Source organism: Brugia malayi (assembly GCF_000002995.4).
Source record: "Brugia malayi strain FR3 genome assembly, contig: Bm_v4_ChrX_scaffold_001, whole genome shotgun sequence".
NCBI classification, from domain to species: Eukaryota; Metazoa; Nematoda; class Chromadorea; order Rhabditida; family Onchocercidae; genus Brugia; species Brugia malayi.
In genome coordinates this window covers 15,875,604-15,892,409 of record NW_025062479.1, presented here as the reverse complement: position 1 = coordinate 15,892,409, position 16,806 = coordinate 15,875,604, and the positions used below count along the sequence as shown (strand labels likewise).

The following is a 16,806-nucleotide window of genomic DNA, read 5'->3' as shown; positions in this document are numbered from 1 at the left end:
AATTGCTCATTCTTTTAAATTTTTTCCTATTCGATTATGTTTTTCATTTTGTACTATTTGACCTACATTCAACTGATATACTCCAAATGCTATGCTTATTTGTTGATTATTTCTCAATTTTTATCCATAAGGCTTTGCTACTCACAAGGTTATTTTCTTTATCTTAAAAGGTTTATGATATTATTGAACAAAGATAGTAAACCGAAATACGACATCATTTTACTTTAAATTCAAAATGTCTAATAAAATTTCATGCAAAATATTTCTTCTGAATGAAATTTTATTGTATAACTTAATCAGATTAATCAAATGGATAATTCCTTAAATGAGAGATAGGTGTTTTAATGCAATACAATTTAAACAATTTAAAAAAAAATCGAAACAATGGTTGAATTTATTTTCGAAATCAATTGTTTTATCAGATTGATATTGTCAATATTAAAATTTCATCTTATCGCCTTCTAAACAAAAAAAAAAAAAAAGTTTTGTTTATTGTATCTTAATTCTTATATTGTTGTTTTTCAACAAAAGTAAGCAAATTAAAAGAAAAAAAAAGAAAGAATATATAAGTGACCGTTGGATTGTGAAAGTTTAAATATTTCCTTGAAATATTACGACGAAATTCTCACTAATAATACATTATATATTATAAGTTTGTATAGAATGTATATATTTCTGCCAAAACTAAAACTTCAAGTTAAAGAATCAATAATCTATCTAGTCACCTATATATTTAATTTTACTTGTAATACCCATAGTAATTATTTATATGCCAAATAAGACTAATTATGCATTTTTTCGGTTATTTTAGTAGAAAATTTATTTTTAACTCATTGATTTGTAATTTAATTTCATTTTTAAGAGAGAAAAAAAATGTAATTTAACTTCATTTTTAAGAAGAACTTTTTTTAAGAATATTCGATGAACTAGGCTTTTTACGATATATAACAGAGCCTAATTGTATATTCGTTTCATTTATAACAGTAGAATTTACATCATTTAGGCATTTTAATAATTTTGTATAAGTGAAAAATGTTTAATTACATTATGATAAAAGTATTTGAATATTTATTTGGAAATTTATTCAGCCTCTTCATATCATTACTATCTTTAAATTTTACCATAAATCAAGTAAAAATTTCATTTACCTGAAGCAGACTTTTATTTTGATGGAACCGAAAAACTCGAAGAAGCTAATGTTAGCTTAAAAAAATACCATATATTTATTTTTGAAATTCTAATAGATTAAATATTTTGTTAAGCAATTCATTCAACTGACCAGGTTAATTTACAAATTAAAGTTTTGGCAAACTGAAATGGCTATACTTTAAAAGAATTTAATAATTAATCTGGTATTCAAACTTTTCTACTCAATTTTATATTTTTATTTCACTTCATCGTTTTTTTTTCCTTTTTCAATTCATAGCAACACAAATTAATTTTCATTTTTCAATATAATTACTCTCCAAGAAAGCATTTCGCAGAAAGCATTAACAATTTTTATGAATAAAATAATAAAAATGCTTTTATAGCTTATTTATAAATGATTCAATTTATGAATGATTTGCTTGATTGTTTAAGTCGACTCCCTAAATAAATGGCTTAAGTTATTTGAATAAAAACTTTGAATTGAAATACTAAATAATAGTTGAACTCATTCAATGAGTTATTATTAAGCGAATATGGAGGTTAAAATTAGTTATTTTAAATTTGTAATTATAGCAAAGTGCATTGTTTTGCTGTAATATTGAAGTATAAAAATTTATTAAACTTATTCAAATGCAATTTTTATCCTAAAAATGAAACCATTGAGTACTGTTATCATTAAGCGCTGTTTTAAGTCTATTATGAATAATTTTAGATTAAGCTAAATCAGAAATTTAATGGTACTTTAATCTTAGAGCTATGACAGCTGATAAGAATCGCTTGATTGTTTCTCTGACAGTCGTACATTTCTCTCAGTACAATTGTCCTCTTTACATTTCTGCCATTTTGGTTCATCTCCAGATGTTTTCTCAAATATTTCACTACTACTACTATAACAACACCAAACATTCTTATCATTATAACATTTGGGATTAACTATCACTTTTTTCGCTCTCTCCCTCTCCCTCCTTCTCTCTCTCCCTCTTTCTCTCTTTCACAATTGCTATAAAATAATAAGTTACAGAGAAATTTCTTCAATGATCTCTTTATCGCCTTTTATTGGTAATTTGATGTGATAATTTTTTTCAACTACAGTAATAACTCGCATTTTTGTTTTATTAATTTATATTCAAAAATTCCAAAATATTCACTTTTCCAAAAAAAAAAAAAAAAAAAAAATTATTTTCATATATTTAAAAACTAAAAAAAATAATAACAAAAAAACATAATAAGCAATTATTTTAATTTCTGACATTAATTGCTATAGTACTAATTATAATTATCTACCATTACTCATCTTTTGTTATTGTTATTAAATGTTGTTATCATAATTATGTGAATTTACTTAAAATATTTTAATTATTGAAAAACAGAGATTTTAGGATGTTTTTGATTCTTGATTTTAGGATGTTTTTAATTCTAGGTTTTTTAGGATGTTTTTAATTCTATTTTTACTTAAAGACATTTAAAGTTATTTTATAATTTTGTATTTTTGTTACTTTAATTAATCAAATAATTCCCATTTATCCAATAACAATAAAGTTGCAAACTAAGTTCTTATTCAGCATACCATTTCGAAATTACCTGTATTACATTGGGTATCCTAATGAAAAAAAGTAGCATTAAAAAACATAACGAGATACTTTCAATATTCAATAAGTTAATTAATTATTCCTTTCATCAGAGTATTAACTAATGTTTTTTTATCGTTAACTTTAAGCTTCACAATTTTAATAATTTATAACAAAATTACATGACAAAAAGTAAAATATGAAAAATTCATCACGAAATATTTTATATCTTTACATTGCTACTTAAAAAAAATTTCAACTCACTAATAATTTTTGATCTTAAAAAAGATCTTAAAAAATTTACTTTTCATTAATCTTTTATGCGTTGCCATCATTTTCTTTAATACAATAGTTAATCAATTATTCCTTTCATCAAAGTATTAATCAATTTTTTTTTCATTTACTGACATAATAAAATACAGAAGTTTAAAGAAAAAGAAAGGAACTGTTTTCTATTACTATAATTCTTATGGAATTAAAAAAAAATACATATATTGCATTTTTATTATGACAATAATTACTGGTATATTTGAAGTTTTAAAAGGCAAAGACTGGATGAAAAATTATTATGATTGTTTCAAGAGAGTAACTAGTAATTTTTGTTTGTTTTAGCATACTATCTTAACTTTTCTTTATTTTTCTTCGGAAGCTTTTGTCAGTAAATCTTTTAAAATATATAAAGCTACTTTCAATTTAAATTCATTTTTCACTTTGTTCATCATTATTTACTTATATGATAATTACCTCTCTTTTTTTATCTCCCTTTCTTTCTTTCTCTCTCCTTTATTCACTTTTAAGAGTGTACTCTTTTTCAAATAATATGTCATATAAATTTTTAAATTTTTTATGTGCATACATTCGTTTTTATATTGCAACAAAATATTTGCAAAAGAAATACATTTGCAGCGTTTTATTATTATAATAATGAATATATTTTAAAAAATGTAGTTCAATTAATTGAAATTCTAAGGAAATTTCATTTCATCCTTTGAATTGATGATATTTTTAATATTATTTGTTTTTTAATTATTTATTAATTTTTAATTAATTCTTATTTTCTTCCTTTTTCTTAATTTTTCATATTTTTAAAATAATTCATTGTGAAATACTAATAAAAGGAAGATAATTTCTTAATTCGCTGTGTTTTGTGAGCACAAATTAATTACTTTTTTTTCTTGGTAAATACTTGATAACTTAGCTTTCAACTTTTTTCTTTATATTAAAATTCAAGACGAATTTAAGACTGCTGTATGGAAGAAGTAGATGAAATTGTTTTCTTTTTTTAGAAAATGAAATTTGTATAAGCTTACTAAAATCAATATATCCTGATCACTTATGATCCATATCAATCAATTTATTTCAATATTGCTTAATTATGAGACTTTTAATATGCTGGAATTTAATGATTACGAAAGAATGTTCAAATAATTTCAAATTACTATAACTACAAATGATTCTGAAAAAAGTTTCAATAACATTTAATTAATAAAAAATAATCAGACGTTCCATACTGATATCTGATAAATAAAATAAAGAGAAAAGAAATTTGTACTGGCATTAAAATTGAAATCTTTTTCATAAATATTCGATAAATCGATGATTTTTTTAAAAGACTTATCAACGTTACATAAACAGTAAATAGATGACATTTAAATGAAATGAAAGGAAAATTTTTTTTTATTTTTAAATAACGAAAGAAAACAAAAAAATTACTTTTTTGAATTTTTTTCCTATTTTATTAATTTTCAGTCACTACTTTTTTTCAGCATAATGAAAGATGAAAAAGAATTAAAAACAAATTTCGAGAAAATTTTCAGTTTATTCCAATGCATCATTTTGTTAATTTATGCTTATAAGAAATTAAAATTCCACTAAATTATAACGGTGTAATTTTTAAATTATTTGATTATTTTAACATTCACAAACCGATAAATTAATTCATTTAGCACTTTTTAATTTCAGCTTTTTCTTCCTAAAAATATAAATTGGATTTGCTTCACTACAGTAATTTAATTTATTTCATTATCATTATAAATTAGATTTATTATTATTATTATCCGCCTACTACTAATTATTATTATGTTTATTGTCATTGATATAGTCGCCAATCACTTATTATTATTATTTAGCATTACATATGCCAGATATTACGTTTCAACGAAATTAACAAAAGCTTTTAACAGCTTTCACACTATTACCATTATTATTATTAATTAAGGTTAATACCATTATTATTGTTACAAATTGTCCATAAGATATTATCATTATTCTAATCTAATATGCCATATTATTAATATGCAAATGCATATAAAATATTGATTAATTTATGAAATTATTGAAATAATTCTATTTATGCGATAGGCATACTCACATGTAAATATTCACGTCTGACTAAAAAATATTTAATGTTAAAAGCAATCAAATTTTTGAACTGTTTCTGTGATAATATCTGTTGTACAATAATTAATAAAATACAATAACACATAAGAAAGTAAAATTTTCAAATCTGAATAAATCTTTTTCATACCAGTGATTTTTATATAAAATAATATCATATTTGATAAAATTTTTTTTCACAAGAAATCTTAATTTTAAATTCAAATTAATAGATGAATCATTGATTGAGGTTAATAATAATAGTTGGTATCAATTGATCCTCTTTTCTGGATATGTCAAAATTGAGGGCGACTATATGACGCCATTTTAATGTGAAGCAAACGTGAAATAAAATGATTTTAGATTTGAATGAAAATGAATGTATTTTCCTCCTTTTTTCTTCCAAATTTTGAATTTCATATATTAATTTTACAACTTACATTTTTATATTTTAATTTTAATCTTAATTTAAAATGATAAATTAGCTGAAATTAAATGTTAGCATATTTCAATCGTTAAAATTTGTTGAAAAATTTTAGTAAATTGTAACTTAGTATGTAAAGTTGTTAACAAGAAAAAAAATGATGCAGAAGTAATGATCAAATATTTACTCAATCGGATTGCTTAACAACTAAAGTTGATTTAATAATGTCAGCCACATATTTGAAATTTATTTTCCCATCTTTTTCATTCCTTTAAAAATAGAAAAGAATTCAATTTAGAAATAATATACTTTTTTTTCTTTTTACTTCATTTCTTTCTTTAGCCAATTCTTTTTCAATTATTCAGAATTAAAAATAATTTATATGAAAGACGGAAAAAAAAAACGAACAGAAAAACCAAAAGAAAAAGCATTTAAACAAATTTTGAATAAAAAAATACGAAAAAACGGAAAAAATTTTGATTAAAAATTAAGATTTATTGAGTAAAAAAATTTTTTTTCTTTAAAATATTACGAATGAAAGCAATAAATAAAAAATAATCGAATTTTCCAGGTTGTTTAGTGCTACTCACTTTTTTTAATTCATTACTAATCAATTTTTTTTCTTCTAACTCTTAACTTATAGCTAGTTAACCTGATTAAATCTAATGCTATTTTAATAGAAAAGAAATGAGTAGAAAAAAAGATTCGGAAATTTCTGAAAATTAAAAAAAAATGAATCATAATCGTTCTTATATGATTATAAGAAAAGATTTTTGAGCAATAAAGGTAAAAAAAAAATGAATTTTGCTAAATTATCCTACAAAAAAAGGAAAAAACCATTTTTGTTGCAAAAAATGAGAAATATCAATATTCATTTGAACAAATACAGATTTTAATGAAAAGTGACTAAAATTGAAAAATTTGAAAAATTTTTAAAAATTGCTGTTTTTTTTTTATACATGTCACTTTATATTTATATTTGATGACACTAAAGAATACTAACCATTAATGTTAGATTTTTAGATTTGTTAAAATGATCAAAGAATGAAATGCGAAAGAAATTCTCTAAACTATTTGCTCTTTCATTATTATAAACATTGTATAAAACTAAATTATTGTTTTCTTTTTTTTAAGTTCTTTTTAATTTTCTTCAATTATGAATCATTTCAGGGTGTATGTTTCATTTCGTTTGCGATAAAAGCATACGTTGCACAACCTCACTTCATTACTATTATTTGCAATGAGCAATTGAATCACTGTCACTTATCACTGATAAGATATTGATGATTTGTTAAGAAAGAATATTTCCGCTATAACCAATCGAACGATTCATATTATAATGGAATATTTTCGTTATTTGTTAAAAATTTCTTTCAACCGTTCACTATTATCATTGATGATAACCATATGTATTATCATCTTATCATCACCATCAATAATATTTGTACAGGTTTATCAATTCGTTTATTATTTGTGCCTTTCTTTTCTTTTGTAACTAAATTTCAATCTAATTACTTTTTTTACTTACTTAAAATTTTTCAACTTATTTTAATTTTCAACTTAATTTAATTTAATTTAACATTTACTGTAGTTAAAACCATGATACACTTTTCATTATTATGAATGAATAAGCAAATATACGAGTTATTTTTCACTTATTTATTTGCTATCATTGATAATATTTGAATTTTTTAAATTTAATGACATGATATGATTAGGCGTTAGACACGTCCGTTCGTGTTATCCAATTACGTCTATAATTGTTGAATAAATTTCGTTCAGTCATTCATGTGATGTTTAAATTGCTGCGTATTTTAACTTTTATCAAATTTAATGATGAAATGAAATTGAAGAAAATAATGTTGAAATTGCGTTCCAAAAATCAAGATTTGAACATTTTTATTAGTTTATACCACAAAAAGAAATGAGCCAAAAAAGCCGCTTATTGCACCGACTATTGACGATAGTTAAATTTAAAAATTTGAATATTCTAACGTCTGAATGACATGTCATAATAGATTATTATATTTAAATCCGATAAAAAGAAGTAATTTTAGTAAGCATTTGCAAAAAAAAAAAAAAAAAAACGAATAACTTAAATAATTTAAATGCAAACTAAATATTTACAATAGGGTTTTAAAACATTTTCCAATTACTTTCAAATTAAAATCTCATTAATAATTTCATTGTCAACAATTTATAGTATTTCACATGATAACAATTCTTTTCTTTTATTTTATTTTTTATCTTTTATAAATGATTGAGGGAAGCTAATATAATTTGAAGGGAAATGATAAAACAGTGATAACGTTAAAAGATTTAACCGAAGCAGTTATCGAACGAAGTTGTTTATGCGAACAAAATGTTAAAAATTTCAAAAAAAGCGATGACTATTTGCTATTATTGTTGAAAATTTCATCAGTTCGAATTGTAAGCACATTACAAAATATTGCTCATCATGTCAACGGTTAGTTAACATGTTACATTTTTTAAATTTAAGTGGTAATTTTTAGGTCATTGTTTGATAATAAATGATAACAGGAATGTTATTGTCATTTATATTTATTTTTACATGATATAACATAATAGTTAAATTATAATATTTATTTTCAGCACATAAAGTGACAGACATATGACACAAAATCTTTAAATGCATAATTAGGTTTTAATTCTGTTAGTTTAAAAAGTTGAATTTTTAGCAGAAATTACTTATCTCATTGAATTAAGTCGGTGGAAGTTATTTGAAGAAATGTCAAAATATTTTCCACGACTATTTGGTCAATCATCTGTAATCGATTCTTTCGATGCCCTTATTGATAATATTCGTAATCAGCTTTTCATCACTACGGTTTGTTTAATAAACTTAGATATAATATACTAAAAAAGCAATCACTTTTTTAATTCTGATATTATTTGTGTTAAAAGCTTTTCAATTAATTGGTTAATTAATGAATCAATCAATCGATCAATACAGCATATTCTTATCTCACTCGAAATGCAACTGATATACCATTTTTTGTTTTGTCAATGGAGCATAATATCTAAAACAAAAAAATTATGAAAAATTATTTCAGTTTATCCAATTAACTAATAAAGCAATTACCACTGTCTGAATATTATTATAAAATTTTAAATTTAACAAAATTTTATAACTTATTTCGATGTTTTTTTAAGGATATTTCACCACAACAAATAAAGAATGAAATTGAAAAAATGGTGCAAAAATTCTTCATTCAACTTATTCCGCCAACGTTTCTTTGCATAACAACAGGTCCATGTAAATCAGTATCACAGTCATATGCTAACTGCTTGCAAAATAATTCACCGTTTTGGCGTGCATTCTTCGGAATGGAACCCGGTAAAATAAGTGTCATTTTATGGCAAACAATTATGAAATATCGCTTAATGGAAAGTACCATCGATAAATTACACAGGTTAGCATTTCATTTATAATTGATTTAAAATAAAGAAAAGAAATTTATGTTGGAAAATAATACTGAATACTAAATATGATAAAGTATTAGTTAAAAAAACATTACAAGGATGTAATCAAAAAAAAAATATATATATACCTAAATGATAAATGATTTATTAGTACTTAATAGCGTAACAAATGACCAAAGTGTATTCCAAAAAACAATACCGAACTATCAAATATGATAAGTGACAGAAAAAAAGCATTATAGAAGTAATAAACTTCAGAAATTAAGTATAAAAAAGTTTAACTAGAAAAAATTAGTATAATTTTACTAGAATGAAATTTTTGTTTTCTTCCACATTTTTTTTTTTTTGAAATTTTAAGTAACAAAATTAATTTACAATTTAAATTTTATTAATTGACATTTTTTTAAGATTAGCTATGGAAGTTGAAGTTGTTAATAATTCATGCATAATACAGCATGCAAATATGATGACAACTTGTTCATCACTTTGTATTCCAATGAAAAAAGAAATAAACGATTACTGCAGTGATGATTGCAAGCATGTAATGTATGAATGTTTGCATGAAAGTGCAAGTGATTGGGATAGTTTTATACCAATTTTGCAAAAATTGACTGTCAATTTCGACAAAGGTTTCGCTGAGGTATATTTCAAATAAATTTGGCATTTAATTTATAGCTCTTTCTCAATTTAATTATTATTTGCTAATTATTTGTTTATTTTTACATGAGTCAACAAGTCAATTTTTTTTTTTTTTTTTGCTTATTTGCTTGCATCATTTGTTTATTTATTTGTTTGTGCTAACTTATTAGTCATTTTGAATTTTTATGTTATAAATAATATTTTTGATCGTATATTTTAATCATAATAAATGAAAAAGCTTCCAAAAAGCCATAAAATAAAAAAAAAAAATTATTTGCATGATAACATCTTTTAAAGATTTTTTTTTTTCAAATTATTTGATAGATTGTGTATCTATAATTGCAAAAGTTGTTAATTTCGATTAGTAATAATTATTGTCATCATCATGGCAAATGTTTGTTTTTTTCCTTATCGTAATACTAATTGTATCTATTTATTATATCCATTTTAGATTACTTCTTTTTTCTTAAGATAATTAGTGCAAAAAAGCACATTTTAATTATTTCCATTTCAAATAAAATGAAGCATTTAATTAATCACTAGTCAAAGTATGACTTTCAATATTCTTATTGCTATTTATGCTTAATTTTAATTGTTAGAATTTTCTTTTGAATTCTTTTGATTCAATATAATCAATACTCTTACATGATGCAAACAATTAAAAGTTTAGCAAAACGTCAAAATATCAATTGAGATAATTAGTCCGAATAAAAGCACATTTTAATTGAGTATTTTCACATCATATAAAATGAATTAATTACTAATCAAATATTTTTTAATTAAAATTTACTAGATAGCATCGAATATCTGTAATTGAAAAAAAATCGTTTATTTCGATTAACTAATTATAGTTATTATCATAATAAATGTTTATTTTCTTTTCTAGCTTGAAAAAGGTATCATTCGATCAATTTCATATGCAATGGAAATGAAAGCTCCAGTGATTGCTAAAACAGTACTAAAGAAATGTGGTCGAATTAATTTTGCTAAAACACCAGATACCATTCGACATATTGATTACCACAAGCCGGATCCTGTACAGCGACGAGCAGTATTCATGATTCGACAGGTTAGAAAAAAATTGAATGATTGAAATTTAACTTATGCAATTTTAAAATATTTCTATACAAAAAAATTAACTTACCAGCAATTATTTTCAAAATTTTAAGCATTTCTGCTTTTTTATTTGATAACATCAAAAAAAGAAAAAAGTTTAAACATATTTTAAAACAAAAAACAAGTGTTATGTGGATAGAAAGGAAACAAACGAAAGGCAAATTTTATTAAATTTCAAAATTTAAAAATAAAAGGAAAAAAGAAAAACTTCACATTCCATTTTTCCCTTTGAAAAATATCTTATTACATAGTAAAATATCGTTGTATACAATTTTTCTCTTTTTTTCATTGAAAGTTGAAGAAAAGAGATTTATGTATTGCTAATAGCATAAACAAATGTTATGTAAATAGAACAAGGGAAAAAAGAAAGTGAGGGCGAGAGAGAGAAAGGAAAAGTGATAATGTATTACACTAATAAACTTAAAGTTTTAAGCTAATTTCGAAGTACAAATACTATTTTACAAGCTTTTGAAATTACCATAATAATAGTTTATTTAAAGGAAAAATTAAGAGAAAAAAATTCCGGTTTAAATAAAAAGCAATTCTAAATACATGAATTGAGCAGTACTTTTTCTTTCTTTCTTTCGTTTCATTTCTTTCAAATTCGAAATAAATTCTATATTTTAAATAAAATGATTATTTATATTTATTTGTTAGCATTACACAAAGAACATTATTTCTGATACAGCAAATTATATAATCATAAAAATTCGAAAATTTTGGGATAAATTAAAAAAAGTACGACTGACACATGTCACAGCAGTGATAACATTACTGTAAAGAATAGTATGTTTGTAATTATTTCAATTATTAATTTAAATTAAATTTTTATTGGCATAGGATTAAATTTTTAGACAAAAAGAAGAATAATAAGACATTTGAATTGAAATAGAATAATTAAATAGCTAAATTACTATCTGAGCAAACTGTCACTACTCGTAGTGATTGATCTTAATAAGTGATTAATCTAATCGATGATAGACAGATGTAGCATAAGTCACAGGAATGCCTAAAACATAATTATATTAAATAATTTAGTTTCACCGATGTTTGTTTTACTTTACACAACGCATGCAATAATTTTTTATTTATTTTTAGAATTTTATTTATTGCTTGAATTTCTTTCTCTGCTCTGAAGAATAGCATTTATGCAATTTATTTTAAACACTAATTTGAATTAATTTTGTATTGATATAAGATCATGGTTTAAACTAAGTGAAAGCGAGAGATTGGAATGAAATAGGATAATTAAATAGTAAACCATTATTCCAGCTGTTTATCACATTCATAGATAACTTTATTACATTTTTAATTATTTCTGGATTTTTCTAATTATTCATTTTTTTTAGACCTTTCTTTCTTTCTTTCCTTCTTTTTCTCTCTCTTCATTGAACCTATTCGCAGATACTGTTCTGAAATCTTTTTAATCATATATGTCAATCAATGATGCCAATTTTATGCTTTCTTTTTGCTTCCACATTCATCACATTAACTGGTTTAATTAAGTTCTTCCCCCCTCCCCCCCCCAAAAAAAAAAAAAAAAAAAAAAAAAAAAAAAAAAGATGTCGTTAAGGACAATTTATCAAAACGACACATGAAATGAAGCAGAAAACTTTAGGCCATAATCTTTCATATTAAAAAAAGAAAAAAACCGCTATTATCCCTCTCTAAAAATTTTTTATTTGCCGTTAATACATTTTAATTTTCCATTTTTCTTTTCTTGAAAAATATAATCCAAAGCAGGCAGTGTATAACAAGAAAATCTTTATAAACTAACCTCGAGATAATAATCAATCAAATTGGTTGAAATTTTTTGAGAAAAAGTGATAGGAAGTGTTCGAAATTTCCCGAAAAATAAGCATCAATGTGATGATTTGGTAAAATATTTTCAAACTTTACATATGAAAAAATGCGCTATTATATAATGCTATTAATCTTTTTAACTCTTTTTCTGATCAAAAAGGAAAGCATTAGACAAAGAAGAATTATCTTATCAGATTTTTGAAAGTTTATTTTCAGTAAATTTTGAAAAATTTTTAGTACAAAAGATGAGTTCAGTATGATAATTTTCTCGGTTCACTTATAAATCTTTGGTGATACTCAAACATCACATAGCACTGTTCAAATATAAAACCGTATCACCCAAGCATATACAGTATCACTTTGCCACCATACTGTATCATTCCAGCATGTTATTATTGTTCGCATGTAATACTGTATATTAAGTAAAACAGCAAAAGCAAGAAAATTATGATGCTGTAAGCATTATTTGATGCTACGATCGATAATGCAGAAAGTAAGAATTTATTTAAATTGACCGGGGCAAATGTCAAAAATATAGTCACAGAATGCATTACTTTTATCGGGATGGAGACTTGACAATAGAATTAATACAAGTTTTTTTATATAGAGTTTAATAGTAACCATAATTAATCCCAGCTTTTATTTTTTTAATATCGAGTTTAGTAGTTCAAAAAGCTAGTTGAGTTGAAAAATAATATTAATAATATTGTTGTTTAGATACTTTAATATTAAATTAAAATAATAAAAATACTAATTGATTTCTTTTCCTATTTCACTTTTCAGTTTACGATATATGTTGGTTGGTGGCGACAACTTGTCAACAATATTTGTAATCATCCATTACGAACACTGGAATGCTGGAACAATACTGTTTCTATTGACGTTAGGTAATTCTTTTTTTTTTTTTTTTCCTTCTCATTCTATTTATTTATTTTTAATTCACGAAAAAAAAAACTTAGTATAAATTATCTTGCATTTTATATGAATACTTCAGCACGAAGGTCATATAAGTACTTAAATATCATCAGCAAAATATGCAGATTTTAAATTTACATAACAAATAAGATAAAAATAATTTTCAATAACTATCCCATATGTATAGCAAAATCTGCTTCGAGTTTTTGTTCTTTTTTCTTTTATTTTCCATTAATAGAAATAAAAACTGCGGAAATTTTATTTTCTTCAACCATTAATGATATTAAAAAATAACAACAAACTAAATAAAAAAATCTATTTATATATATAGTGTTGATTATTTCATTCTTTGCAAAATTGTTTACCTTTTAAAAGTGCATTTCTTCGAGGTTTACTTTTTAAAGAAATTTGTTAGGTTCTATTTTTGGTGTAATGTTTTGGTGATTAAATTAGAATTTCATATGATGAAATTGAAATTTGATTGATATGACATTTTGGTATGTAACTTTGGTATAGCATCAATTTTTAATCTTCAAGAAATATTCTTATTTTATTATAGATGACATGTATTCCCGTCTTTTTTTTTCTTTATTAGTACTATGTCTTATTAACTATTTATTTGTTCCATTTCCGACTTAATAAATATAATTTAAAATTTTAAATAAATTAAATGTTAAGCACCATCTTCCAACTTTTGTATTTGGCATCAAAAATTGACTCAGATGATTTTCTCATCGTTAAGATAAATAAGATCGATTGATGGTAATTCAAAGGAAAATTCAATAATAAAAGGATAAAAGGAAAGGTTGTGAAGAGCAGAAGGAAAATAGTTTTTGGAGAAAAGTGCGCTTCTGGTTTAAGAGGTTTTAGAGATGATTAAGCTATATGAATTATTTGATTATAATTTTAAAGAAAAAAAAGCTAAAATGAAGAGATGGAATAGGATGAAGTAGGATAGAAAAGAGTGCACATCATTCAGTGAGAGTGAAAAAGGATAAATTTGCTTTTGAAATTTTGCTTCCGACAAAAAAAAAATCAAAAATTCGTCACAATTCCGAAGCATAATTCTTTGTAACTTCCTGTAGTTTCATTTGATGTACAGCTTGTTTATCTTTTCTTTTCTTCTGTTTTATTTTTTGTTTTAGTTAACAAATATTTTACTTCCTCATTTTTCGTTCAAATAATTGAAAATTTGAATGTTATGAAATTAAATTTTAGGTTTAATGGTATTTTCCAATAATATGTTAAATTTTCTTATGCGTGATGATAAATGCGGAAAAAGAAGAAAAAAAGCTACAACAGTTTTTATTTCTCCTACACAAATTTGAATTGTGAAAATTGCTTAATAAGACTAAAATTTGAACTTAAATAATCTTTATTAGGATTTTAATCAAAATTTCAAAATATGCAAATTTAGTTCAAAGAGTTAAAAAAGGAATAAATTCATTTAAAATATTGCAGTAATAAAGTCAATAAATTAATGTATGTGATCAACAAACTTTTAAAATGGTTAGATTATATGGCAATTTTCCTGACAAAAACTCTGGCGAGAAAAATTTAGTTCAAAGTTTTTCAATTCTTATCGTATTTTCATCACTCCCGATAGGCAATGCATAGCAATGATAAAGAATCACTGATTTGCAGTAATACTAAAAAGAAGTAATAATGTAACAAACACAAAACGATGAAAGAAAATGATGATGAGTTTTTATCATAAAAGTTATCATCCAATTGTTTTAAAAATCATTCAAAAAAATATTTTTAACATTTAATTACTATATAATCACATGTATTTGGAAAAATATCTTTAATATTTCATAAAAGAAAAAAATCATTTAATAATTATTAAAAGGTTTTCTTTTTTCTTTTTTTTTTTTTTTTTTTTTTTTTTTTTTGCGCACAAATTACACTGAGGAAGCATATTTTTACTTTTAAATAATTCAAATTTAACTGAAACTTTTTTTAACACTTATCATTTGGTGACAGAAAAATAGGCATAGCGTGAGAGAAAAACAAACAGAGAGAGGGAGAGAGAGAGGAAGATATAGTAGATAGATAAGAAATGAATTCTCGAATAAAAGTGAACTTGAAAATTTAAGCGAAACGAAGACGAATCATTCATGATTGGAAGGTGATGGGTGCAAGGTGATAGAAGACGGAACTATCTCCGTTCTTTTCTTCTCAATATACATTTTAATTGCCAATGAAATATCTTTTTTCCGTTCATCCATTCCTTTTTCTATCCTTTTCCGAAATTCCGTTTTCCTGCCCTTATACTTTGTTATCATTTTCTCCGCGGTAGAAATACCTTTCCACTTTTTTTTCTTCATATCAACCATTTACCCTTTCTCCTGCTATTCTTGCTGTTATCACTATCTTTACATTTTTTTTTTTTTTTAAATTGATATCATTTCTTCTCTTCTATCATTTCGCTTTTTCTTTTCTGATTATGTTTAATAAATATTTCCCTTTTCCTCTTTTTTTTTGCTTCTCAAAAAAAAATTTTTACAGTTAATTTGTTTATAACAATAGTTTTAAATATGAAATTTACTCAATTTTATTTGATTCAACAAAACATTTTTGATATAAATTCGTTTTAATTTGATTTAATTTACTTTAAGTTTCCATTCATTTCCTTCAAATGCTGTAATTTTTACTCATTCAAAATTTGCTTTTTTTTATTCTCGTATTATATTCAAAATTAATTTGATTTAATTTTTTTCATAAGTTATTTTAACAGTATTGATTTATCGACGTATAATTATTAATGATATTTTATCAATATTCATATTTTACCATTTTTACGCTTATTATTTATTATTAGCAATTTTTTTTCATCTTATTATGAAAATATTTGTCATATTCATACTTCAAAGTGAAAAGTCATGTTTATATTACTTTGGTATTTTTTTGTTTTCCTTATTTTTTAACTCTATAACATTGCGTTTACTTTAATCCAAAATTTCATGTTGAAGATAAAATTTCCACATTTTTTTTTTTTTTTTTAATGAGTTCATTTTGATATATTTGACAAAAATTATTATTTTAAAGAAAATTTTTTCAAAAAAAATTGAAAGAAAAAGGATGAATGAAAAGAAAGAAAGGAAGGAAAAATGGCAGGAAGGAAGAAAAAAAGAAAAAGTTAAAAGACATATCCTTTTACAAAATAAATACCTCGTGAAACTTTATAAACCTTTCCCTTTTTTTATTCTTATTAAACAAATAAATTAGTTACTCTAACGTGAAAAAAATCTAATCTCTTAATTTATTTCTCATTTCTCATTGTAATGTTCATTATAACTTCCCTTTTTTCAAATTATTACTTTTTGGTAATTTATTTCAAAAGAAAAATTATCACCAATTGTTTATTCT

General features: G+C 23.3%; 1 protein-coding gene across 1 annotated transcript; it reads left to right on the top strand.

Annotated features, from left to right (window-relative positions):
- Positions 1-8,266: 8,266 nt before the first annotated feature.
- Bma-lon-2 (Uncharacterized protein) lies at positions 8,267-13,410 on the top strand (the record flags this gene model as incomplete). Its single annotated transcript, XM_043075015.1, has 5 exons — positions 8,267-8,365; positions 8,692-8,951; positions 9,370-9,601; positions 10,487-10,669; positions 13,303-13,410. The coding sequence occupies 5 exons, from the start codon at positions 8,267-8,269 to the stop codon at positions 13,408-13,410; spliced, it is 882 nt and encodes a 293-aa protein (XP_042930949.1).
- Positions 13,411-16,806: the final 3,396 nt, after the last annotated feature.